Source organism: Mobula hypostoma, chromosome 21 (genome assembly GCF_963921235.1).
Source record: "Mobula hypostoma chromosome 21, sMobHyp1.1, whole genome shotgun sequence".
In the NCBI taxonomy this organism is placed as follows: Eukaryota; Metazoa; Chordata; class Chondrichthyes; order Myliobatiformes; family Myliobatidae; genus Mobula; species Mobula hypostoma.
Window position 1 is genome coordinate 20629283 of NC_086117.1, and position 26982 is coordinate 20656264.

The window sequence follows — 26982 nt, forward strand, 5'->3', positions numbered from 1 at the left end:
TATCTACTGGTTAATATGCACAAATACAATTTTCGTTGGGAGATATTCCTATTGATACTTTACCAACTGCATTAATTGGGACTCCATGGGAATATTGCCAGTGCCCTAAAATATAACTGAATACTCATGCAAATATTTTTTTCTGGCAGTGTTCAATAAATTTATTCATCCTGATTTTTGAGTGTAGCATCTCTGATTTTTAGAGGAACCTGAGTATGTGCTCTTAGAAAGGTCCACTAAAAAAATTTTCTGCTGTGTAACCCACATATGGTTTTATGGTCTCTTCAATATTCAACAAATAAGAATTTTTGCAGACTGTCAGTTGAGGAAAGAAGGGAATCAGGCTCTGTAGATTCAGCCAAGCAATCTTAGATGTTATCAGTAAAATCAGAGTGGTCATTAGTCATACTTAACAGTTCTCTAAAGAACATTACAAAATACTGAGATCCATTTTTCTACAGCTATTCACAGCACAAAAGAGAGCTGTAGTAGAATAAGTGCAGTTTTTCCATGTAGTACATGTACTATACAGTCTTTTAATAATCTTGGCATTCTTGTGTTATTAATCAGAGGTCTTGAATTGAAGCACAGTTTAAAGATAGATTACTGTTTATTAGAATAAAGGTAAAAATAAGGGCAAATGGATACTAAATTTCAAACCTACCTTGGATGGTCAGTTCTAACATTTTAAGTTACCAGAGTTGCCGTATTGTGAATAATTTCTAAAAGATATAAAATGCTGAAGAGATTCTGCTTCATAGGACAAAATATCAAATTAATTAACTTGTTACAGTAATCAAACTATTACAGTTATCACAATTGAGTCAATGCACGGGGATTAAATTGTGATTTTTGTCATGTGCTGGAAGTGATTTTTCCTTGTTATCCTTGCTTATGTGGTTACACACCTTGAAATTAACTGGAATCTAACAATTTAAATGTATCTTTAAATCATCTCAATATCGGTTTCATTGAGATAATGTGGAAGTTTGGTTCAGAGTGCTTGCATTTCCCGGTAATAAAATTAGTAGACCAGAGAACAACAAAGCAAATTGACCAATAAATAAAGTCATTGATTCCATGCTCTCAGTGTTTGATGAGGCATTGTATTAGTGAGATAGCACTGCAGCATTTTGTAGCCACTTCGTGGAGTGGTCTAGTGAGTTTCAAAGTTGGTAGCAGTTGAACCCATGTAAAGAAATAATGTAATATTAATTGACTGCATTTTGCTTTATGCAGGGAAATATATGGGAACAGATTTTCCGAGTTCCTTTTATCCTTGAAATGATCAACACTGTTCCTTTCATTGTCACAGTAAGTAAATGTAAAATATGCTCTTCTGATTTTTCAAGCCACCAATTAGCTCAGCTACTTTAATATAGTTATGTAGCTACTATTAGAAAAGCTTAAAAAGATGTCAGAGATTCATGTGAAATAAAATTTTAACAATCCTAATCCAGCTGCTGGTGAACCTATAAACTAAGTACTGAAATATTCAGCAGACAGGAGAGAAAGAGTTAACATTCAGGTCAGTGATCATTCATAGTACAGCACGACGTCTGTGCTGAGCAGGATGGCAAATTAAACTAATTCCTTCTGCATGTACCTGATCCATATCCCTCCATTCCCTGTGTGTTCATTTGCTTAACTAAGTGCTTCTTAAACAGCACTATTGTATCTAGTTCCACCAATATGCATAACATGCCCGGGCACTGACCACTCTAAAACTCACTTGCATCGCACACCCTGTTTAAACCTCTTGCCTTAAAATTATGCCTTCTCGTGTCACCATTTTTATCCTGAGAAAATTATTCTGATTGTCTATGCTATCTGTGCCTTTCGTAACTTTATTTAGGCTCTCTTCAGCCTCTGATGCTCCAGAGGAAATGATCCAACTTTGTCCAACCTCTCTATAGCTAATACCTGTTAATCCAGGCAGCATCCCGGTAAAGCTCTTCTGAACCATTTACAAAGTTTCTACATCCTTCCTATAATGGGACAACCAGAACTGAACACAATACTCCAAATGCGGCCTGAGTAAAGTTTTATTGAACTGCAACATGACTACTGACTCTTGGACTCTATGCCTTAGCAATGAAGGCAAGTGAGACATATGCCACCTTTACCTCTTTATATTGGCATTGCCACTTGCAGGGCAGTATAGGTGTGGACCCACATGATCCTTTTGTATCTTAATTCTGCCATTAACTGTCTACTTTCCCCTTACATTTAACCTCCCAAAGTGCTATACTTCACACTTGCCCAGATTAAACTCCACCTGACACTTCTCCACCTATATTGTCCAAGTCGCATGCCATCTTGGACATGTCTCCCATTCACTACATAATGTACTGGTTGGGCACAGGAGTACATTCAGCCAGAGACTCATTCCACCGAGATGCAACACAGAGCGTCATAGGAAGTGATTTCTGCCTGTGGTCATCAAACTTTACAACTCCTCCCTTGGAGGGTCAAACATCCTGAGCCAATAGGCTGGTCCTGGACTTATTTCCTGGCATAATTTACATATTACTATTTGACTATTTATGGTTTTATTACTATTTAATTATTTATGGTGTAACTGTAATGATAACCAATTTCCCCCGTGATCAATAAAGTATGACTATGACTACTATGACTATATCTGTAACTGATCTATATGCTGTTGTATCCTTTGATGACCACCTTCACTGTCTGCAACTCCACCAACTTTTGAATCATCAGAACGGTTTTGTTTGAGGTTAGAAGGAAAATTTGTTTTGTTTGTAATTCTCTCCTTTGTAGTGACACATCCTTCAATGCACTGGGGTCATTGGAACTATTTTGGTGAACAAATGCAGGCAGTACAAGAACACACTTGAGAACCTGTCTTAGAAAAATGATGGGTAACACACAGCAAGGGTGTTGTACCCCTGGAACAGAAGTTGCTTATTGCTGGGATGGAGTTGTACGTTTATTCTGCATGTGATAATGCCATGCTTGACCTAAGCACTCAATAGAAAATGTTTTAGCTACCCACAACTCATGGCACAAGTTTTTGGTGGTTAATGTGGTCAATTTCAAAAAAGTTGTTTTGTTAAATATTTGGAATCACATCAGATATAATTTTGTGTACAACTAATTTCATATTAAAGTAAAACATTCACTCTAAATCTCTAAATAAATAATTGTATCCTAATTGCAAGATTGCATTTGTTTACTTCCCTCCCTGATGCAATCCAGACTTCACATAAGAGCATTTCTAACTACACTTAGTTCCAGGAACTGTTGTTTTTTTTTGAAAGTAATAGACTTACAAACAGTATTCACATGTTATTTAAGCATATACAAAGTATAATTGATATTTCCTGTGTTCTTGAATGTAACTGCATATGCACTTAATAATACATAAGGTTTAATATGACCTATTAACAGCTAAACTGGGGCTTTGCCATATTACCGAGGTCTCTCTTCCAGTTCTTTATTTCTTTTCCACTTCAATGTTCCATAACATTTGACATAAATAATATTTCATCCAGACTTTACTGATCTTGACCTGAAACGTTAGCTTTTTTTCTCTCCACAAATGCCACTTGATCTGCCAAGTGTTTCTAACATTTTGAATTTTAAATTTGTATAAAATTGTCACAAATCACTTGGGCACCTGTGGACATGAACAAAACTCTGAACTGGCTGTGGTACATGTCAGCCAGATGTTGTGGAATGCACTGTTAACAATGAAATAGCTAAGAAAAGGGATGAGGTCTTGAAGACTGAATATAGAGAGTTGGAAGGAACCTAAAAAGCAGGACCTCAATCTTAGTCATCTCTGGATTGCTTTCCTGTGCCACACACCAGTAAGGATAAGGATAGGAAGGTACAGCAGGCTAAGGTGTGGCTGAAGAATTGGTGCAGGGGGCAGATTTATTTCAGATTGGGATCTCTTCAGGGAAATGTGTCATCTATGCCAAAGGGAAGGGTTACACCTGAACCCATGAGGGACCGATATCCTTGCGGGCAAGTTTTCTGGAACTTTTGGGGAGGGCTTAAAGTAAGTTGGCATGGAGCAGTTGGTATAAAGGTAGTTACAATGTGTAGAGAGATTGAGGAAAGTTAGGGGCAGTGGATAGGGTATAAATGTAGTCAATTAGAAGGGTTGAAATGTGTTTAATGTGAGAAGTTAAGAATAACGGTGGTGAACTGAGAGCACAGAGCGGTAAATGGAATTACAATGCTGTGGCCATTACTGAGACTTGGCAGTCATAAAGACAGGAATGGCTGCTGAATGATCCAGGGTTTAGATGTTTCAAAAGGGATAGGGAGGGTTATGGGCTGTGCTGGAGGGAAAGGTTAGATGGATCGTGGAATAGTTTTATACAGGTCGGCACAATGTTGTGGGCTGAAGGGCTTGTACTGTGCTGTATTGTCCAATTTTCTGATTTTATACACTGAAGTTACAAAAAACAAAATGGTTTTTCGTGACGTACCCAGTCTTTCAGTCACTGCATTTTGTTATCAGATCTTTCTGTAGTACAGAGCTAATCAAACTGCCAGTGGGATTAATGCTTGTGGGATCTATACTTGCTAAGTATAGATCTCTTAATATAAAGAAAACACTTTTTAAATTTTTGAAAATCTCTGCTGTATTAGTTTCCGGCAGCAACTATTTCTGAAGGAGATGCCATCTCTATTAAATTAATTTTCTGCAATTTAATTTCCTTATTTCTCTAAGCTTTTAAGGATACTGGATTTGATAAGACCTCAATAGAATCATTACAGAGTCTGTGTTTGATAAGACCTCAATAGAATCATTACAGAGTCTGTGTAAAGGCAGTGAAATGTTTTGAAAAGCAGTTTCTAACCATGGCAACAACTCCATTGGTGTGTCTGTTATAATGTGTAGTTGAGGAGTCCAACTTTGACACTTCATATATGAACCTCTGTTGCAGAATTGGAATCAGGTCTATTATCACTGATATATCTTGTGAATTTTTTTGATTTATGGCAGCAATACAGTGCAAGAAATGGTGACTGTCCTTTGTAATGAATCCTATCTTTTAGAAGCACTGCCTCCTGACAGTGTCCTCAATGGTAGGGAGGGTTGTGCTCATGGTGGAGCTGGCAGAATTCATAAAGCTGTGTAACCTCTCACGATCATGTGCTCTGAATCCTCTATACCAGACTGAGATGCAACCGGTCAGAATGCTCTCCACTGTACATCTATAGAAATTTGCAAGACTCTTTGGCAATGTAACAAATCTTCTCAATCTCCTAATGAAGGAGTTCTATGTGATTGCACCAATGTGTAGGCCCCAGGGTTGATCCTCTGAAATGTTGACACCCAGGAACTTGAAGCTGCTCACTCTTTGCACTACTGACTGCTAGATGAGGACTGGTGCATGTTCTACCAACGTCTTCTTCCTGAAGTCCTCAATTAAGTCTTTGGGTTGCTGACATTGAGTACGAGGCTGTTTCTGTAACACCACTCAAACAGCCAACCAGCCAGACTCCTTCATACCTCATCATCACCATCTGAGATTCTACCAACACCAGTGGTGTTCTGGGCTGTATTTAGACGAAGTAGAGCGGTGGGCTAGGCACATATCCTTGAGATGCACCTGTGCTGATTGTCAGTGAGGTGGAGATGTTATTACCAATCGGCACTGACTGGTTTCCTGATAAGGAAATCGATCCAGTTGTAGAGGGAGGTACAGGGGCCCAGGTTTTGAAGCTTGTTGATTAATACTAAAGGGACTATAATGTTAAATGTGAAGCTGTAATCAATAAACAGTAGCCTGATGTAAGTTTTGCTGTTGTCTAGGTGCTCTAAAGCTGAGTGGAGAGCCAGTAAGATTGTGTCTACTGTGGACATTATGTGGTGGTAGGCAAATTGCAATGGGTCCATGACGTTGCCTAGGCAGGAGTTAATGCTATCCATAACCAATCTTTTGAAGCACTTTATCACAGTACACGTAAGTGCAATTGGATGATAGTCGAAGTAGCTCACCCTGCTCTTGGTCACCGGTATGATTGTTTCCCCTTTGAAGGAGGTGGGAACCTCAGACTGCAGCAGTGAGAGATGGAGGATGTCCTGGAACACTCCAGCCAGTTGACTGGCATGGGTTTTCAGAACCCAATCAGGTACACAGTTGGGCAGTCTTGGTCAGGCTTTTCATTATTCCACTCTAAGCATCATCCATAAGCTGAATCTCTATTATAATTCGCAGCTTTTTATGTCTAAGCAATCACTTCAAAGGTCAAAGTCTTAAATATTTTATGTCAAGGTAAGATTTATTGCAGTCCAGTTTGAGAGTTTTATATTATCAGTTGTTGAAATGTGTCATGTTGTCAGTGTGTTCCTCCCCAGAGTGAAATATAAATTTACCATTGTTCTAATTGGCAGGTAATTGAAATTTTTAACAAGGATCTATTTGGTCATCACTGTAAAAAGGAAATTGCCTTTTAAACTCGCAAGAGAGCATAGGCCATCAACTTTTTTCTGCTGATGCTTCTGTAGCAGGCAATTTCTCTTTTTACGAGGTCGATTTGCTAGCTCAATGCTCAACCCAGCATGGATTGAAAGCGTGTCTGGGGAGCCAGCTGGATTTGAACTTGGAGCCTTCACTCCGAAGTCCGGCGCTGATGCCACTACGCCACCAGCCGGCTTGGTCATCACTCTACTATTTGTAAAACTATCAAGTGCAAAATGTTAAGTTCATTTAAAAACTCGTTGAAGTACAGTTAGGTATAATTTTTCTCATTAGATACAATGTCCAACTCAGAGAGAAAGTTCATAATCAGCACACTTTCCATTCTCTGGGAATGTCAGCTTATATCCATAGGCACCACTGTAGCGTGGTGGTTAGTATGACACTAATAGGGCTCAGGGCCTTGGAGTTCAATCTCAGCATCCTTTGCAAGGAGTGGTGCGGCTTGAAGGGCTACTCCGTGCTAAATCTCTAAATAAGTTCCCTATAAAATATTGGATGCAGTTCTTATCATATCTAATGTATGTTATTGATAGGATGAAGTCACTGAAACTATAAACATGACCTGAGAAGGTGATTGGCAGCCACAGAACAATTATGTAGTAATACTTTTTCTTCTTCTTCATGGGCCCTTAGCTCCCAGTGGAGCATAGGCCATTGATAACATCCTATCTCCATTGCCCAAAATTCAATGTTATGGTTGGAGTTATCAATATTTCTGCAGTCCATTGTATCCACTGTACAGGGATTGGCCTATACAGCCTCACCAGAGCCCTGTTGGCCAGACTCACCCATTTCCACCTCTCGTGATGGGAATATAAAATAAAACTACTTATGCAGTTCTCAGTTACCTTGTTCTCTCGCAGCTCCCCTTTCTGTTCTCTTGGGAAGATATCACTTTCCCAGTTTTCACTGGACATGATCACAGTTCATCACCAGACAAGGTTTCTATATGTGTGAGCCCTGATGTTAATATTTGTCAAGCTTTGAACATAAAACGCCCAAATTTCTAAACATCTACCTCCAGTTGAAATTACCTTGTCAAATTTAAACTAATTTCTTTTCTTTCCATTACCAAAGCTAATATCCTTAAAAATATAGTGCTGTCAAAATAAGCTAAATGTTATACTATCTTACAGTATACATTCATAATTTTAGTTTCTTAATAGAATGAATCATAAAGATATTTCTGTAGAAAATGATACTTGTGTACAGACTATTTACCTCATCCGGTACATTGATAACTTGGCAAAGATCTGAAATTGTAAAACTTAACGTTTGTTCTAGAACAGACAAATACAAAAGAAATAATTTGTATTTTTGAATTATGATTTAATAATTATAATTCTGGTCACTGTTTTACATCTTTTTTCATGCCTAATTTGGTGGCAGGAACTTTAGCTGCCTTGGACGAACCCTTTGGAAACTGTCACTGAATAGTTCCATCTCTGCACTTCTCCCTCCTCTTTTACAAAAGAAAGAATATCAGAGCAAAGTCTTCCACATCTCTATATAGTCTAGCATCTGTTTCCATACAAAGCATCTTGATTTGCTGACTTATATCTATATATTATATGGGAATTTTTGATATGTGTTTCATTTGTGTGTGAGTTTGCCTTTTTCCTGTCTTTGCAGATTTTCTGGGCACCCTTAAGAAACCTTTTCATCCCAGTATTTTTAAACTGCTGGCTGGCCAAGCATGCACTGGAGAACATGATTGTAAGTAATCATTAATCAATTCTATCCTGCCTTCTGTAGTCACCAACAGCCACAAGTATATCTTTGAAACCAAAAACCAAAATGAAATTTAATTTTGGAAACTAATTTGGTTCATGAACAACCGTGTGACTGGATTATCAGCCATTAATCATCAGACTGACTAGTTGAACACTTAGAGAAAATGGAAATACAAAAAGTGATAGGTTTGCTCTATCCAAAAAGAAAGGGGACTGGTTAACAGTTTGGAAACAGACATTTGAAAAGAAACCATTTTTGTAGAAGCATTTGCAATTTTGCTTTTCATTATTTAATTAGATATTGGAAAGAAATCATTTCAAATATTATTAAAAGATTGAAATGAGATTTTTGTGGTGAAAATTTGCGTGAGTGAACCAGGAACGTATACAGATCAGGAAGTGCTGATTTATTACATCTGTCACACTGTATATATTTTGAAAGTGAAGTACATTTAGCAAAATTAGCCATGCATTTGCAGATTAATATAGAGGGAATACATATAGTGCAGTAACTAGGCAACATACATTCTTAGCTATTTAGTTAGGGGAAAGATAAACAAATCATACAGATTGCTAATTGATTCTGTTCATTAGTTGTTATCTGTTATTTTGATGAACTGTTTGGCTGTAGTGAAAACGACTTTATAAGCAGACTTCTAAGGTCATAAAGATATAGGAACAGAATTAAGCCATTTGGCCCTCAAGTCTCCTCCACCATTTCGTCGTGGCTCCCTCTCAGCCTCTCAGCCCCAATCTCCAGCCTTCTCCCTGCATCCCTTCATTCCCTGACTAATCAAGAATCTATCAACCTCTGCCTTAAATATATCCAATGAGTTGGCTTCCACAGCTGCCTGTGGCAATGAATTCCACAGTTTCACCACTCTCTAGCTAAAGAAATTATTCTCATCTCCATTCTAAAAGAACGCCCCTCTATTCTGAGGCTGTGTCCTCTGGTCTTAAAATTCCCCACCATAGGAAACATCCTCTCCACATTCATTCTGTCGAGGCCTTTCAACATTCGATAGTTTCAATGACGTCACTCGTGATTCTTCTGAATTCCAGTGAGTAGAGGTCCAGAGCTATCAAATGCTCCTCATACAACAAGCCTTTCAATCCCGGAATAATTTCTGTGAACCTCCTTTGAACCTTCTCCAATGTTACTACATCCTTTCTTAGATAATGGGCCCAGAACTGCTCACAATACTCCAAGTGAGGCCTCACCAAAGATTTATAAAGCCTCAGCATTACATCCTTCTTCGTAAGGTATCTGTTAATTTCTGAATCAATGAAGTATGTCAGTGATCAAAGTTGTAACTTTTTTCCCCCATTTTTTTTTCAAATTGTGCCCTGATTAAATTATAGGATTGGGCTTTTCTATAATTCTCAGTTAGGAAGTTTTACATTCAAAGGACAAATCCAACCTGACACTTCAGTAGCATTGTGGCTGGCACACTGCAAGAGGTGTTGGGCTAGAAATTCTGTTCTGTCTTGCAAACTTTCTACTATAGAGTAGATATCACTCTCACAAAATTGTAGCAGGCCTCAGTTGAAGGATCATATATTCAGTGGGAGGCAAAGAGGATTTCAGGCCATGGTCAGAATATCTGAAGAATAATCTTAAATAATACAAAAATTTTTGTTTGTATCTATTGTAGATGGCTGCTAGGTCCTTCATTTAACATCTCTTCTCAGCAGAGCACTGATGTTTGAGCTATTGCTTATACCTTTGAAGTATATTTCAGTACATTAGTTTCTGACTAAGTGAAAATGCTCCTTTTGAATCACAGCAGATAACTACTACTGTAACCACCTCCATTACTAGAAACCCAACCATCTTCCCAGCTCATTGTTTCTGTGTCTTCTCCTTCACCTCACCAATTGATGGATGTAAAAAAATAGAATTATCTCCTTGTAATAAATGCTCCATATTAGTTAAATATTTTGTGGCACTCCTGGTCCCTAAAATACTATAACGGCCGGAAGACCAAGATTTTCCCTGTAAAAGTGGGATGCAGGGAATTCGTTGCTACATCTACGACCGGTCTATTGAAGATGGGGGTGAGGGGTCACTCCCTCCAACAAGCAATCAAGTTCTTGTCAAATGCAGCAGAAGAAAGCAGCAATTGGATATGGATTAAAAGAAAAGACAACAACTGGGCTGCAAGATGAAGACAGGAGGGTATGGAACTGAGATGGGTGTATCTGGGATGCCAGGTAGCACCGTTGAGCCCTCTAGAGGCATCGTGGGTTTATCAACGAAACGTCAAAGAAGGAGGGTGCCCACCTGATGACCCCGATGATGTACCTACCCTCCTTGTCACCACTCCAAGCCCACTGCCAACATTGAGAATGCTGACTTACCATAGGGATTGAAACATCAAGTCCTAGTAGTTCTACTACTCTACTATGTATAGTTATTACCGTTGCTGATTTTGATGCAGGAATGTCTTGGAAATTAGCATTGTTTCAGTTTCATAGCCTACAGTTATAAATCAATAAACAGAGGGGTCTTATATTATGAAAGAAATGGAAATAGTCCTTACAGTTTGAAAAATATCAGTTGTTTTCGATAAATATGCAGCATTTTCTCATCTGTATTTGTATCCTCTGAATTTCCTAAAAATATTGTCTACCCCTGCAGAACGATTTGCACAGAGCCATTCAGAGAACGCAGTCTGCTATGTTTAACCAAGTATCAATATTGATTTGTACTCTACTCTGCCTTGTGTTCACTGGGTAAGTGGGAAAATATTTTGTGCACCATTGATTATGTTAATTCTTGAGTTTTCCAGGCTATCAAACATGCTGCTGTGGTGTAATAATATTTTGATGTTTGGTAGTATCTAGAATTTGTCACTCTTAATATGCAATACAATAACTCCTACAATGCAGTATGCCCACCAAAGATGATACTCTGGCACAAGTTATATTGATTCCTACCAATAATCTTTATTGCTTTGCTATTGTTACATGTACCGAGATACAGTGAAAAGATTTAATTTTGCATGCCATCTGGACAGATCATTCCATACATAATTACCGTGAAGCAGTAAAAAGAAAACAGAATGCAGCGTATAGTGTCGCAGTTACGGAGAAAGAGCAGTGCAGGTTGCTAGTGGGAGCCTAAGTTACAAGGACAGATTGCCTGATTATTATTCCCTGGAGCATAGGAGATTAAGGGATGATAGAGATATTGATGGGCATAGGCAGGGTGAAAGTGCATCATCTTTTTACCAGGGAGGAGGTATTACAAGCGGGAAGGCTTAGGTTTAAAAATCAGTAGTAATAGATTTGAAAGGGGCGTCAGGGGCTGCTTTTTCATATAGAGTAATATGTATTTGGAATAAGTTGTCAGAATTAGTGGTTGAGATACATTAGCAACATTTAAAAGCTATCTAGTTAAGTACCTGGATAGGAAGAGTTTATTGGGCTGTGGGCCAAATGGAGGCGGATGAGATGAGGTAACTGGGCAACACTGTCAGCATGGATGAGTTAGGAAGGGCCTGGTTCCGTGCTGCGTAATTGTATGACAAATAAGTGAAAGGGTCACAATGACATTAATTGGAAGATCAAGAGTTCATCATTTAGTATTTGGGAGACCTGTTCAAGAGTCTGATAACAGTGTTCTAGAAGCTGTCCTTCAGTCTGGTCGCTGTCACAATTTTTTATCTTCTGCCCACCTGGAGAAGGGAGAACAGAGAGTGACCAGGGTGGGAAAGGACCTTGATGAAGTTAGCTGCTTTCTCAAAGCATTGGGAAGTGTAGACAGAATCAACATGCTGCACGATAAAGATCAAAGCGACCAATTTGTCTTTAATTAACGTGAGGGTATCATTCATTGATTGTATTCTGCAAATACAGGTTTTACTGACCTCAAACTAACATATACAATATAATTTGAACCTGGCACAAAGTAACCATGTTTATAGCCAAACTTGAAGAATGCTCATTTCAGAAACCCCCACGTGCCAGGTGTTAGTTCAGAGATCCCAGCTGTGGTGTCTTGAAATTGGTTGCATTATATTTCAAGCTGTGCTGTGCTGGGAAGAGATCACCTAGGCAACAAAAAAAGGTTCAGGAAATCGCTGAAAGCTTTCTTGAAAATGTGCAACATCGCTCCGGTATTCCTTGGGAACCACAGATGCATGACTACTAAAAGTGGAGGATTCAGGATGGTGTTGGCCATGCACTCAGGACACACAGAATCACTGCATAAGTGGCGGGAGGAGTGCACCATCTTGGTGACAATCAACATCCAACCACCTCATCAACCTACCCCATCTGTGGAGAAGTCCGCAGTTTCCACAAAACCAGTAGCAGCGGTCATCCTCAATCACAAGGGACTGTGTGAAAGAAATGAGTTGCCCATCAAAATAAAGAATTCTCACAGGATGTAAATAATATGCTCAATTTTAAATAAACTTTAAGAACATTATACAGAGTTTCATTTAAGATATTTGATTTATTTTAAAATCCCTTTTGTTTTGAGATATTTATATTAAAGAATTCAATTCATAGGAATTGAATTAGCCATTTTCGAGCCATATACACTCAGTGTCCACTTTAGCAGGTACAGCAGTGGACCCCAATGTGGTCTTCTGCTGCTGTAGTCCATCCACTTTAAGGTTCAACGTGTGATGTGTTCAGAGATGCTGTTCTACACATCCCCGTTGTTATGTGTGGTTATTTGGGTTACTGTCACCTTCCTGTAAACTTAAGCCATTTTGACCATTCTCCTCTGATCTCTGTCATTAACAAGCAACACACATCAAAGTTGCTGGTGAGCGCAGCAGGCCAGGCAGCATCTCTAGGAAGAGGTACAGTCGACATTTCAGGCCGAGACCCTTCGTCAGGACTAACTGAAGAAAGAGCTAGTAAGAGCTAGTCCTCTTACTAGCTCTTTCTTCAGTTAGTACCTCTTACTAGCTCTTTCTTCAGTTAGTCCTGACGAAGGGTCTCGGCCTGAAACGTCGACTGTACTTCTTCCTAGAGATGCTGCCTGGCCTGCTGCGTTCACCAGCAACTTTGATGTGTGTTGCTTGAATTTCCAGCATCTGCAGAATTCCTCGTGTTTCTGTCATTAACAAATCATTTTCGCCACAGATCTGCCGCTCACTGGATTTTTTTTTGCTTTTCACACCATTTTCTGTAAACTTTAGAGACTGTGGTGCGTGAAAATCCCAGGAGATCAGCAGTTTCTGAGATACTCAAACCTCACCATCTGGTGCCAACAGTTATTCCATGGTTAAAGTCATTTAGATCACATTTCTTACCCATTCTGATGTTCAGTCTGAACAGCAACTGGACCTCTTGACCATGTCTGCATGCTTTTACGCATTAAGTTGCTGCCACATAATTGGCTGATTAAATATTTGCATTAACTAGTAGGTGTACCTAATGAAGGGACTGTAGTTGCTAAGCAGAAACTAGGATTTAAAAACTCAGTTCAATTCTGTAGTTATCTGTAAGAAAGTTTGTGCGTATTTCCTCCCACAGTCCAAAGACATACCAGTTGGTAGGATAATTGGTCATTGTAAGTTGTCCTGTGATTAGACTAGAGTTAACTCATGGGTTGCTGGGCGGTGCAGCTCAGTAGGGCCTGTTCTGTCCTGTATATCTAAATAAATGAAAGTTTTAAAAGCTGGTTACATTTGCAATTCTGATCCAATAAAACTGCTGCCAAAAGATTAAAACTTCCAGGAGCTCTAATTTAAAAATTTAGTGTGAAGTATCTTAACATTATGAAGTGACTTGTTTGTGAATATAGGTAACCCTTTAGCTGTATTTCTGTGTTTAATTATAATTACCGCTTAGTTTTAAGCTATAATCAAATGTGGGTTTTACAGCCCAGTGTTCGGATGGGTCACTTAGCTTAATATATTCCCATATACTATCAGTTCATGTTGAGCCTAAATAATTAAAAGCTAAGACAGCTCACACTAACATTCAATGATCAGAAAGTAAGTATTTATAATCTGGTCATTTAAACCTTAATGCTGAAAATAACTGCAGAGTAGTTTAAGTTCTCATGACAAAAGAAAACATTGGGAAACCAATGATCAACTGAAAACAAAAACAATCAATCAAATGTGGTGTGCTCAATTTGGTGTATTCCCAAAGCTCTTGCAATGTAATCATGCCATTCTAACTTCAAGGCTGAAACAGATCTTACAGTGCAATTGCCTTGTTAGTGATGGTGCCTCAATTCTTTTATACTTCAATTGATCTTGTAAGGCGGTATGCTTTGTTCACCCTCAGATTGTTAGTGTATTAGAAGCTTTTGAGATGAGTAATTTTCTAGTCACATAAGGTTGCTTCTCGTTCTGCCACAGTGCAAACAAAAGTAAATTTGCGATTGGTATTATGCTGAAAGAGGATATATTTTCCTTACAGATTCAATTGTTCCTCTTTGATGTGTACGTATAACTTCCTCTGACCTAGCTTTTGTTATTTATCATGACTTTTCCCTCTAAGCCCAAGTTACAATTTTTGTAGTCATAGAATTGTTATAGCATTAGAAAGAGGCGACTTAGCCCACTGAGCCATTGCTAGCTTCTCTAAAGTTGTTTTCTCTCTTATACTTTGCTAGTTTTTTTGAAAGCCCTGGTTGATTCTCTTTACACCATCCTATATGCACTACATTCCAGATCATAAGGAATCTCAGCATTTATATATTTTTAAAAATTGCCTCGATCTGCCTTTTATCTTTTGCTCAAAATTTCAGATCTGTGCCCCCGATCTTTCAGCTCCCTATTAATGGGAACAGTTTCTCGCTCAAGGAACAAATAAAGTCATGATGGATCTCCTCTCATCTTTTTGCTCACCAGTGGAGATTCACATATCTTCTCCAGTCTAACCTTTTAACTGATTGAAGCTGGATCCTTGAAACACCTCAGGGGAATTTTGTTATATTATAGGTGCTATGCAAGTGAAAGGTTTTTTTTTAAAGAGGTATCTTTATACCATGAAGTTTAATTTCTTATCAGCATTGTGTCCTGGGAGTGTTGTTCCACACGTTTACTGAAACACGAAAAATCTGTTGGTACTTGTTAGGATATGAATTGGCTGGGAACTGCAGAAAGACAGCACTAAAAGGGAAGTGTTTTTGTAGCCTAATATTCAATTGTATTAAAATCATTGAAACCAAATATTGCGCAGGAATATAACAGGAATTATAGTCAACACTGACCATTTACACAATAATATGCAGTCTGTTTATATTTCTGCTCCATTGAGTCAGCAAAGCAATAGTGATTTTTTCATGCATGGCTTAATCATCACATCAAAAATAACACGGAGATTAGTGGAATCAATTCCTCCTAATACCAATGATCCTTATTAAGTGATTAAGTATATATGTGCATTGAATAGTTTTATATCTTGTGATTCACTATATGCTGATGTGGACATTCTGGTGAATATAAAAGGAAAAAGTGCCTATGTATATCGAAGATGAAACACAATCTTGGTCAGGAAGCTTATTATCTTATCAACCTTCCCAACTCTTCACATGCTATAGGTAGCTATTGTCAGGTTTTACCTCTAGAGGTAGGAATTTGGTTTGTGACTTAATGTTAATTGCTGCCATTGATATAAAGTAATTCTTCCTGGTGTTATGAGAGGTAAAGTTGAAGTGATGGAAAGTTCCGTACTAGAAAATCAGATTTGACAGTAGCAATTGCCTTCAACGACATTGCACATTAGGGAAGGAGTGTTGTTGATAAATAATAGATGATTCTAAAAATATATGCAAATGAAATTTTCTAATTTGTATAATGTTGATAATATACTGTATAATAAAATAGAATATTCATTTCCTGCACTGGTCAGTATAAAAATAAACTAGATATCTGAAATTTTGCATGTATGTTATGTCTAGTGTAAGGATGTGCACTGCAACTCATAGTTTTTTACTAAGATGGAGGCCCTCCATAGCATAAAGGGAGCCTGATTTAAATTTTCCCCATTCAAAATTGATGACTGTTTTTCAGGTTTATTTCAGGTAGCACTTTTGGTCTGCCTGAACCACAAAGAGAACCTGAAAAGTTGTGCACCGAGTTTCTACAGGGGCTAGAACATTAGAAAGTGTTTGACAGGAACAGGCCATTTGGCCCAACAAAGCTTGCCAAGTTCCTATTCACTTGGTGTGTTGAAATAACTATTGAGTTTAGATTTGAAAGTCTGTAAGGTACTACTCTCAACTACACAACTAGGTAGTTTGTTCCATATGTCCGCAACTCGCTGTGTAAAGAAATGTTTCCTGATGTTACTCTGAAATCTCTCCTTAACCAGTCTTCAGCTATGGCCCCTTATCCTTGATGCTGGAGCAGCTGGCGTCTACCTATACCCTTAATGATTTTGAACACTTCGATCATGTAGAGCACTTTTCAAATATAAGATGTAGAGCACTTTTCAAATACGAGGCAGTTCAAAGTGCTTTACATAGAACAAGATATAAAAATCAAACATCAAATTTCAGACAATATATAAGAGAATAAAATCACACAATGTTACAGTGCAGGAGATTTTAATTAAACACAGCAGTGAAAAGAAAAGTTTTAAGAAATAAGGCCACACGTAGGTTGGAGAAACAGCACCTTATATTCCGTTTGGGTAGCTTCCAACCTGTTGGCATGAACATTGATTTCTCAAACTTCCAGTAATGCCTCCACTCCTTCCTCCCCCACCCCCACTTCACCATTTCCCATTCCCTTGTCCCTCTCTCATGTTATCTCCTTGCCTGCCCCATCGCCTCCCTCTGGTGCTTTTCTTCCCCCCACCATTCTTCTTTCTTCCATGGCCTTCTGTCTGTTTCACCAATCAACTTCCTAGCTCTTTGCTTCTTCCCTCCCCCTCCAAGCTTCACCTATCACCTGGCATTTCTCTCTCCCCTCCCTCCACCTTTCAAATCTATCCCTCAGCTTTTTTTCTCCAGTCCTGCCGAAGGGTTTCGGCCTGAAACGTTGACTGTACTTTTTTCCATAGATGCTACCTGGCCTGCTGAGTTCCTCCAGCATTTTATGTGTGTTGCTCGGATTTCCAGCATCAGCAGACTTTCTCTTGTTTGAGAGAAGTTTTAAGCCTTGATTTAAAAGAGCTTAAAGTTGGGGCAGACTTCAAATCCTCTGGATGGTTATTCCAGATATGTGGAGCATATCTAAACATAACTAAAAGCCGATTCACCATGTTTAATTTTGACCCTGGGGACGGTAAGCAGACCCGCCCCAGATGACCTGAGAGCTCAGGAAGGTTCATAATGCAGCAAGAGATTGGAGATGTATTTTGGCCCTAGGCCATTCTGTGCTTTATAAACCAGTAGTAATATTTTAAAGTCAATCCTCTGATGGACAGGAAGCCAGTGTAGTGATCTGAGAACTGGAGTGATATGTTCTACTTTCCTGGTCTTGGTAAGGGCTCTAGCAGTAGTGTTCTGAATGAGTTGCAGCTGTCTTGAGAGATTTTTTTACAGAGACCTGTGAGAACACCATCACAGTAGTCAAGTCTATTAAAAATAAATGCATGGACAAGTTTTTCTAGATCTTGCTGAGCCATAAGCCCTTTAACTCTCACTATATTTTTAAGATGGAGGTAGGCTGACTTTGTAATTGTCTTAATGTGGCAGTTAAAATTTAAGCTGAAGTTCATCACAACACCAAGGTTTCTGGTTTGGTTTGTGGTCTAACGACAGGGATTCTAAGTGAGCACTGACTTCTAATCATTCTTTTTGGGCACCAAAAACAATTATTTTTGTTTTCTCTTGGTTTAACTGGAGGAAATTCTGGCTTATCCAATCAGTGATTTGTTCAATACAGATTTTTTTGTGATCGTTTGTGACCACGGTCACTTGATGACATTGTTATATAAATCTGAGTGTCATCTGCATTATTAAGGTAAGATATTTTGTGGCTTACCATGACTTGAGCTAGAGGGAGCATATATATGTTAAACCAAAGAGGCCCTAGAATGGACCTTTGAGGCATTTGCAATTCATTTTAGTTCAGTCAGATGGGGAGGCATCCATTAGTCTTGCGAGACCATGGATCTGCGCCTGGAAAGTCTTCACTCTCCAGGGCGCAGGCCTGGGCAAGGTTGTATGGAAGGCCAGCAGTTGCCCGTGCTGCAAGTCTCCCCTCTCCACGATACCAATGTTGTCCAAGGGAAGGGCGTTAGGACCCATACAGCTTGGCACCAGTGTCATCGCAGAGCAATATGTGATTAAGTGCCTTGCTCAAGGACATAACACTTTCCCTTGGCTAGGGCTCGAATTCACGACCTTCAGTAGCTAGTCCAATGCCTTAACCACTTGGCCACATGCCCACATCAGTCAGATATGCAGCTACCAATCAATACAAAATAGTGCCTGTCCTGTAAATACAATTTAAACCACTTTAGGACTGTACCAGAAAGTCCCATCCAGTTTTCCAGTCTGTCCAGTAGTATGCCATGGTCAACTGTGTCAAAAGCAGCTCTAAGATCCAGTAAAACCAAAACTGAAATTTATCGTCATCGTGGTTTGAGCAGATGTCATTTAAAACTTTGACCAGAGCAGTCTCAGTGCTGTGGTGTTGTCAAAATCCAGAATGGAAAACATCCATACAGTTGCATAGTACCAAAAAGCTATTAAGTTGCTGATAAACAACCTTTTCAATGATTTTACTTAAGCATGGCAAGTTTGATATAGGCCTGTAGTTATTAATTACTGAGACATCTAGGTTGCTCTTTTTTAATAAGGCTTAGTAACTGCAGCTTTCAGGGCTTTTGGGAAGCAACCTGATAGACGAGGTGTTGATTACTTGCAGAATGTCTGGCGCCATGCAACTGAAAACATTTTTAAAAAATGGTTGTAAGTAAAATGTCAAAGGTACTGGAGGGGGATTTCAGGTGTACCACAATTTCTTCTAAAGTTTTAGGCTAAAAAGATTTAATTCTTTCAATTTTTCTTCATAGCTCATACCCTGCGCACCTGAGGTGAGTCTAGTTGTCCTTCTCTGGGCTCTTTCCAATGCCTTCACATCCCTCACATAATATGGAGACCAAAATTTACACATTATTCAGGGTGTGACCTCACAAGCACATTATACAGCTTAAGAAGAATGTCTCTTGACTTGAACTCTGCTAAATGCATTATATAGCCCAACATTCTATTAGCCTTCCTTATTGCTTCTGTGCATTGTCTAGATGTTGATAGTGATGAGTCTTGCTTTGAGGCACATCGAGCGGAAACCTTGCTGTTTCTTTAGCAGTTTATCTGTTTTTTACGAGGCCGAGTTTCTAGCTCAACGCTTCCCACAGTGTGGATGGAAAGCGTGCAAGCAGAGAACCTGGAAGCAAATGCCACTACACCACCAGCCAGCCTCTAAAGCATTGTCTAGTTAGTAAAATATTCAATCGTTACACTTGAAGATCAATATGTGAGCACATTTGACAAGTAATCCATCTGTAATAAAGTTTGTTTTGAAGTTAATCATTTTAAGAAATAGGGAAGTTAATCTGGGCCGAATTGTTACATCACTTCATGATCAAATGCAGGCTGTTTTCCCAAAAGTCTATCAACACTATTTGAATTACCATTTGTTACATGAAAGAGCATATTTAGTACCAATTTTTTGCAGTGCACTCTATCAGTAAGGATCTTCTTTCAAAGCTTCCCAGGCAACCTGTACATACAAATCTGTTGTTACGAGAATACACATAAAATTAAGATGTTTGCTGGCCTGGGCTAGCATCAGTGGCATCAGCAATTGGTCTGCCACCTGCCCTTAGGGGAAGGAGAGATAAGGAACAATGGAGCAGCGTCTGGAGATGTGTAATGAAGGGACGTGGGAGAGAGAGCTGTCTGGAGCGGCTCCCCCTTTGAACCCTGAACTGTTTGAAGCGATGGACAGGCGATACCCCAGCAGGGGGATAAAAAGGGACCGGTTCGCTAAGACAGGGACACACGCCACCTGAGGTAACGAGACCCTGGAAGCGGTGCGCCTCTCACGAGTGGGTGAGAAGTACCAGACAACGACAAGGGTGGAAAGGTACGATCAGCGGGAACCCGGTGTGTGTCCGCCCTTGCCTGGGTGCCGGGTTCACTGCAGAGGATCGACCGCATCTGGAGGAGGGGTCACAGTCGGTGACCTCAGGTGACATCACCAAGGACCCGCCCAAAAGTTGCTCGTGAGCCATCTCGCTGGTCTGTGAGTGAAGCTGTGCTGAATGATGAGTTGTTCCTGTTCTCTCTGTCTCTCTTCCCGCACATTGTCCATCGCCATGGCAACGATTACTGCGAACTGAACTACTAACTGGACTGAACTTTGAGTCATTTTGAAATTTGGTCATTTACCCCTAGACAACGATAGAGCTTGATTGATGCTGTTATCTTAATTCTGTGCACATGTGTGTTTATCATCGCTGAACTGTTGCATTTATTATCCTTTCGATTACTGTGTTGCTTGTTTCTTTAATAAAACTTTCTTAGTTCTAGTAATCCAGACTCCAACTGAGTGATCCATTTCTGCTGGTTTGGCAACCCAGTTACGGGGTACGTAACATAAGTGGGGTTCTCGTCCGCGATTTTGAACGCTAAATTTGGGACGGAGTAATTGATTGGGTTAAAATTCCCGAAAGAAAGAAAAGACAAACAGCAGAAATGGAGGTTGAGGAATTTATAAAGGCGCCGACCTTGGAGGCATTAGAGGATGCCAGGAAATCGGAATTGATAGCTGTGGCCAAACGGTTGAATCTTGCTAAGGTGAAGTCGACAATGAGGAGAGAGGAGATACACAGAGCTATTGTAGAGCACTATGTATCTAAAGGTGTGTTTCCCCAAGGTGAGCTGGGGGTGGTGTCTGTTGAAAAACCTGCTGGAGACGCAGTACAGGTACAGCTTGAAAAACTGAGACTCGAGCACGAGTTCCGGGTACGACAGTTAGAGATAGAGGAGAAAGAGAGGCAATGGGAGCGAGAAGAGAGAGGGAAACAGAGGGAAAGGGAATTTGAGCTGGAGAAGTTAAAGATAAGGACCGAGCAGGGGCTCGTGCCGAACCAAGGTGGAGGGTTCCGGGCGACCCAGGAGGTTAGGCTGGTTCCCCCATTTGACGATACCGACGTGGATCGGTACTTTCTCCACTTCGAAAAAGTGGCTATAAGTCAGGACTGGCCGAGGGATAAGTGGGTTGTTTTACTTCAGAGTGTACTGAAAGGGAAGGCCCAAGAAGCTTACTCAGCTTTGTCCGCGGAAGATGCCCAGAGGTATGAGGTGGTGAAAGAGGCCATCCTCAGGATTTATGAGTTGGTCCCGGAGGCATACCGGCAGAGGTTCCGGAATGCGAGGAAGCGGTGGGACCGCACGTATTTGGAGTTTGCTCGTGAGATGCAAACATATTGTGAGCGTTGGTGCGCCTCGAAAGGGGTAGAGGGGGATTATGACAGACTGCTGCAGCTGATTCTGATTGAGCAGTTTAAAGGTTGTGTCCCTGAGGGTATGAGACCCTACCCCGATGAGAAAGAGGCAGCCACGTTAGCCGCAACTGCTAAGTTAGCGGATGAGTATGCGTTGACGCATAAAATGAAGTTTGCCCCGAGTAAAGGCTACCAGAAGGGTAGTCAGGACGGGGGGGAGAGTCCGCCGGAAAAGTCAGAAAGTAAGCCGGGGACTAGTGAAAAGGATAGGGTAGACCGGGAGCAGTCTGGTAGGAAGTCTCCTGGGGTCGTCTGTTATAATTGTGGGAAAGTCGGACACTTTGCGTCCAGGTGCTTTGCCCCAAGGAAGGAGACGGGGAAAGGAAAAGCGGAAATTTGGAATGGCTGTATCGAGCTGTTAAGCGAACCGCTAGGGAAGGACAGGTCTGAAAAAGTCCAGGAAGGGCGCGAGAGGTTTATCTCGGCCGGACTGGTGTCAGTGAAGGAGGGGTTAAAACCAGTTCCAGTGCGGATCTGGAGAGACACGGGAGCGTGTCAGTCACTAATACTGAAGAGTGTATTAGAGTTTAGCTCAGAGACCCAGACTGGGGAGGTAGAGGTCAAAGGTGTTGGGGAAGGGACAGAGTCAGTCCCTGTGCACCAGATACACTTACAGAGCAACCTGGTCTCTGGACTAGTCACGATCGGGGTGAGGTCCGAATTACCGATGAAAGACGTGGAAGTCTTGCTCGGTAATGACATCGCCGGAGGAATTGTGTTCCCAGTCGTGAGATTGACGGGTCAGCCTGCCAGCATTGAGGCCCGGCCCATGGACTCACAGGTTCATCGCGGGCCCCCGATGGTGAATTTGGCTGAAACATTTCTGCCAACCTTGTATGAGACAGGGTGTAGTGAGATAAGAGGTAGTGAGGGAGCTGGGACAGACGTAGCAGTAGCCAGGAAAGAATTTGTGCAGACGCAGGAGCGAGACGAGGGGCTGATGGTTTTTGCAGAGACAGCTCTCTCTGACACAGCCTTGACAAGGGAACTAGTAGGCTATTGTGCGGATGAGGAAGTGCTAAGGAAGAAAGGGAAATCAAGTACAGTGCCCGCAGATGAGGAATGGGGGGTGGTGCAAAAGAGTTATGGGGATGAGGTTTTTAACATGGCCCACGAGGTACCCCCCGGTGGACATTTTGCGGTGCTGGAGGAAACAGTTGGTGGAATCATGAAAGAGATTTACCGGCTGCCCAAAAAAAATGTTATTGATCATGACCGACGCAAACTGAGACGGTCACCGGCTTTTGATATGCTAACAAACCTAGTCGGTGTTAGCGTGGAAATCAATGAAGCTAGGGGCCCCCTGATAAGAGAAAAGAACCATTTTGAAAAGATTAGGATGGGATCGGTCAGATGGGAGAAGGCTATTGCTTTGGCCAGGTCTACTGATAAGGTCTCTCCCTTAATCCCCGAACAAAGCGAATCTTTAGAAGGAGTAATTAAACGACTCGCACCTATGTGTTTGATTGTCCCGAGGAAATGCAAAGATCTGGGACGTTGGGTTATGTCTGTTACAATAGGGCAGCCCAGTAAAGAACACTCATATATATTGAGTAATTCAGTGACTAAAGGGCTGATGACCACAGAGGTGTGTATTGGCAATTTAATACGGCTGTCTGAAGCCAGCTTGATAGTGAATCTTGAAAAAAATGAATTCGGCCACACGAGGGTCACTTACCTGGAAATTGTGGTGACACAGGGGCAGCTGGCAGCGATGCAAGCTACAGTGCAGGCTATCGCTGACCTCCCAACCCCGATAGACAAGAGGGCCCTCAGAAGGCTCTTGGAGATGGTGGGGTACTGCAGGAAGTTTTGCAATAACTCTGCGGTCAATACCCGTCCCCCTCCTACTAAGCCCTTGCGAGAGAAAATTGAGTCGGAATGGGACGACCCTTGTTATTGTGGTCCGGGACAAAACCAAATGAGAGGTTACATTGGTCGCAATTCATCAGTGTTTTTGGCCACTATGAAGTTTGCTGAGTTGGAGCCTGGTCTAAGGGATTATTAATAACACGTGTAAAAGGAACAGAAAATGTGATGACTGTCTGTCAAGGTGTTGACAGCTTCAAATTCTCTGTATTAGCTAAATAACTGTTAAAGATGTATATTGTGTATGTATCAGATAATGTAGTCATGTTTGTAATTTTTACCTCCCGGTAAAAATCCTTAAAGGGGGGAAGTGTTACGAGAATACACATAAAATTAAGATGTTTGCTGGCCTGGGCTAGCATCAGTGGCATCAGCAATTGGTCTGCCACCTGCCCTCAGGGGAAGGAGAGATAAGGAACAATGGAGCAGCGTCTGGAGATGTGTAATGAAGGGACGTGGGAGAGAGAGCTGTCTGGAGCGGCTCCCCCTTTGAACCCTGAACTGTTTGAAGCGATGGACAGGCGATACCCCAGCAGGGGGATAAAAAGGGACAGGTTCGCTAAGACAGGGACACTCGCCACCCGAGGTAACGAGACCCTGGAAGCGGTGCGCCTCTCACGAGTGGGTGAGAAGTACCAGACAACGACAAGGGTGGAAAGGTACGATCAGCGGGAACCCGGTGTGTGTCCACCCTTGCCTGGGTGCCGGGTTCACTGCAGAGGATCGACCGCATCTGGAGGAGGGGTCACAGTCGGTGACCTCAGGTGACATCACCAAGGACCCGCCCAAAAGTTGCTCGTGAGCAATCTCGCTGGTTTGTGAGTGAAGCTGTGCTGAATGATGAGTTGTTCCTGTTCTCTCTGTCTCTCTTCCCGCACGTTGTCCATCGCCATGGCAACGATTACTGCGAACTGAACTACTAACTGGACTGAACTTTGAGTCATTTTGAAATTTGGTCATTTACCCCTAGACAACGATAGAGCTTGATTGATGCTGTTATCTTAATTCTGTGCACATGTGTGTTTATCATCGCTGAACTGTTGCATTTATTATCCTTTCGATTACTGTGTTGCTTGTTTCTTTAATAAAACTTTCTTAGTTCTAGTAATCCAGACTCCAACTGAGTGATCCATTTCTGCTGGTTTGGCAACCCAGTTACGGGGTACGTAACACTGTTTACAGTGAGACGGACTTTGGTCTGTTAATTTTCATGCTGAATTTTTAAACAGTTGAATATTTTAATGTGGATTCACTAGTACTACTACAATAATGGTACAAGGTTATCAGCTCAGAAATTGCTGACGCACAATTGAGGATACAATAAATGGTTTGCAATGCTGTTGCGGAAATGTCTTCATCTCTCAGATACCATTTGATCTATCTTTTCAATTCAAGCATGTTCAGTTCCTTGTTCAACCTAGCTTTCCCATGAGCTTTAATAAGGCATAAGAATTGTCACTAAAAGTTGTTGGCCTTGATCTTGAAACACAGTGTATTTCCTGTGGTTGATGAAAATGTACATGATTACACCAAATTCAAAAGAGAGAAATTTGATGTATCCTGAAGCACTTTATTATTGAAATGAAGTAAATATGTACATTATGCATAGGTACATACCACATGTAAATTTTGTGTGTGTGTGTGTGTGTGTGTGTGTGTGTGTGTGTGTGTGTGTGTGTATATCCACGCACCCACCCACCCACCCAATTAATTGGGACACTTTGGGACTAGTACATTTTGGCCCAATTAAATGGCTGCCCCAATTAGCCTAAGTTTCATGGAAATATTTTCAAAGGTATGAAAAAGCAGAGTAACAAATTATGTATTTAAATGAAATACAGAACAAATTAGAACATACCTATACCACTACAGTACTATGAAACTAATGGAGGAACTAATTATCAGTGGAACTAATTATTCACTGTCGTGTTCATTCAGTAAACTCTGCCATGTTCTTTCAAACTCTGGAATGGCCCAAACTGCAATAGTGTCAGGCTAACCGCTATGCTACATCAAAAACATTGTAATGAAAGAAATCCATTGTGTGGACTAGATGTCTGCATTGACTTTCTTACATACAGTTTATTGAAAAAACACGGCGCAGAGAATTCCTCCATTGATAACTATTAAGAACTAATACCCAGTTTTATGGTACTGTAGTGGTACTGGTAGTGTTCTAATTTGTTTTACTTTTCATTTAAGTAAGAAATTTGTTACTCTGTTTTTTATACCTTTTTAAATATTTCCATGAAACTTCAGCTAGTTGGGGCAGCCATTTAATTGGGCCATAATGTACTAGTCCTGATGTGTTCCAGTTAACTATATATATAGTTTGCTCTCACTTCTGTTCTCTATGTTGTTGTCTGTTGCCTAGATACGAAATTTTATTTTTGCTTCCCAGCAACAAATGCAGTGTTTATCCTTTGTTAGCCCATCATTAAAAGACATCTGCAGTTGAGAAAATCTCATTCTGAATAAAATCATTTCCCTTAAAACATACGATGTAATTTTGTTTTATTTAAGTAATGCAGCATGGAATAGACCCTTCCAGCCCTTCAAGCCATGCCACCCTAGCAACCCCTGACAAATCTGATTAACCCTAACCTAACCACAGGAGAATTTACAATAACCAGTTAACTTACCTGGTATGTCTTTGAACTGTGGGAGGAAACTGGAGGACCCAGGGAAAACCCATGCATATCTTACAGAATGGTGCCAGAATTGAACTCTTAAACTCTGGAATTTAGGGAAACTTTATTGTGTTATTTGACAGTTGCCTCTTCCAAATGTTCATTTTCATTGTAACATTCAAGATAATTGGCAATACCTTCAAATTCTTTGTAGTTCCTAACTTTGAAAGTAGCAGAATCATTTTATTTTCACTCTCAGTTGTTCCTGGCATCTCCAAGCCTGAATGCTTGAAACTGCAGTGAGCTAAACAGTTTTGAATTGTCTTACTGCTTATTTCTCACCAACTATCAGTAACAAAAATCACTGCATTTTGAACACAAAAACACACAACTGACACTATTTAAAAAGTTTGCTAGAAGCACAGTGTAGTGTTTAACGGCTGCACAAATACACACGACTAACACTGGTTAAAAACTGATCAAGTCTGCTGCCCCAGTTAAGTGGCATAAATGAAGGGAATCCCGACTATTTTCTCAATTGGTGTTTGTTCTTCAAGAGTTGTCCCAGTTAACTAGAATCCGCTATGTGTGTGTATATACTGTATATATGCTGTGCTGTATAGAGCAGCTAGCAAATAAACAGAATAATCAGTTCAAGATGCAATGTGTAGTATCATTTACATGTGGTTACATCACTTGGTGATTGTCACTAGCATTCATATTGAAAATTCTTGCATTATAAGAATGCATCAGATTTTGTTGGATATGAATGAGGGTTTTAGTTATGTTACCTCTGTACTTTTTTGCACAGACAATTGCTGAAATGGTTCAAGG

The 26982-nt window shown here is 40.5% G+C and overlaps 1 protein-coding gene across 5 annotated transcripts in view; it reads left to right on the plus strand.

Annotated features, from left to right (window-relative positions):
• kcnt1b (potassium sodium-activated channel subfamily T member 1b) overlaps positions 1–26982 on the plus strand; it is a 436729-nt gene that overhangs the window by 257639 nt on the left and 152108 nt on the right. For all 5 annotated transcript variants that reach the window (XM_063073587.1, XM_063073584.1, XM_063073585.1 and 2 more), the window contains 3 exons: positions 1240–1314; positions 8103–8186; positions 10845–10939. In XM_063073587.1, coding sequence (XP_062929657.1) covers positions 1240–1314; positions 8103–8186; positions 10845–10939 — 254 coding nt within the window. The remainder of the gene's footprint in view (positions 1–1239; positions 1315–8102; positions 8187–10844; positions 10940–26982) is intronic.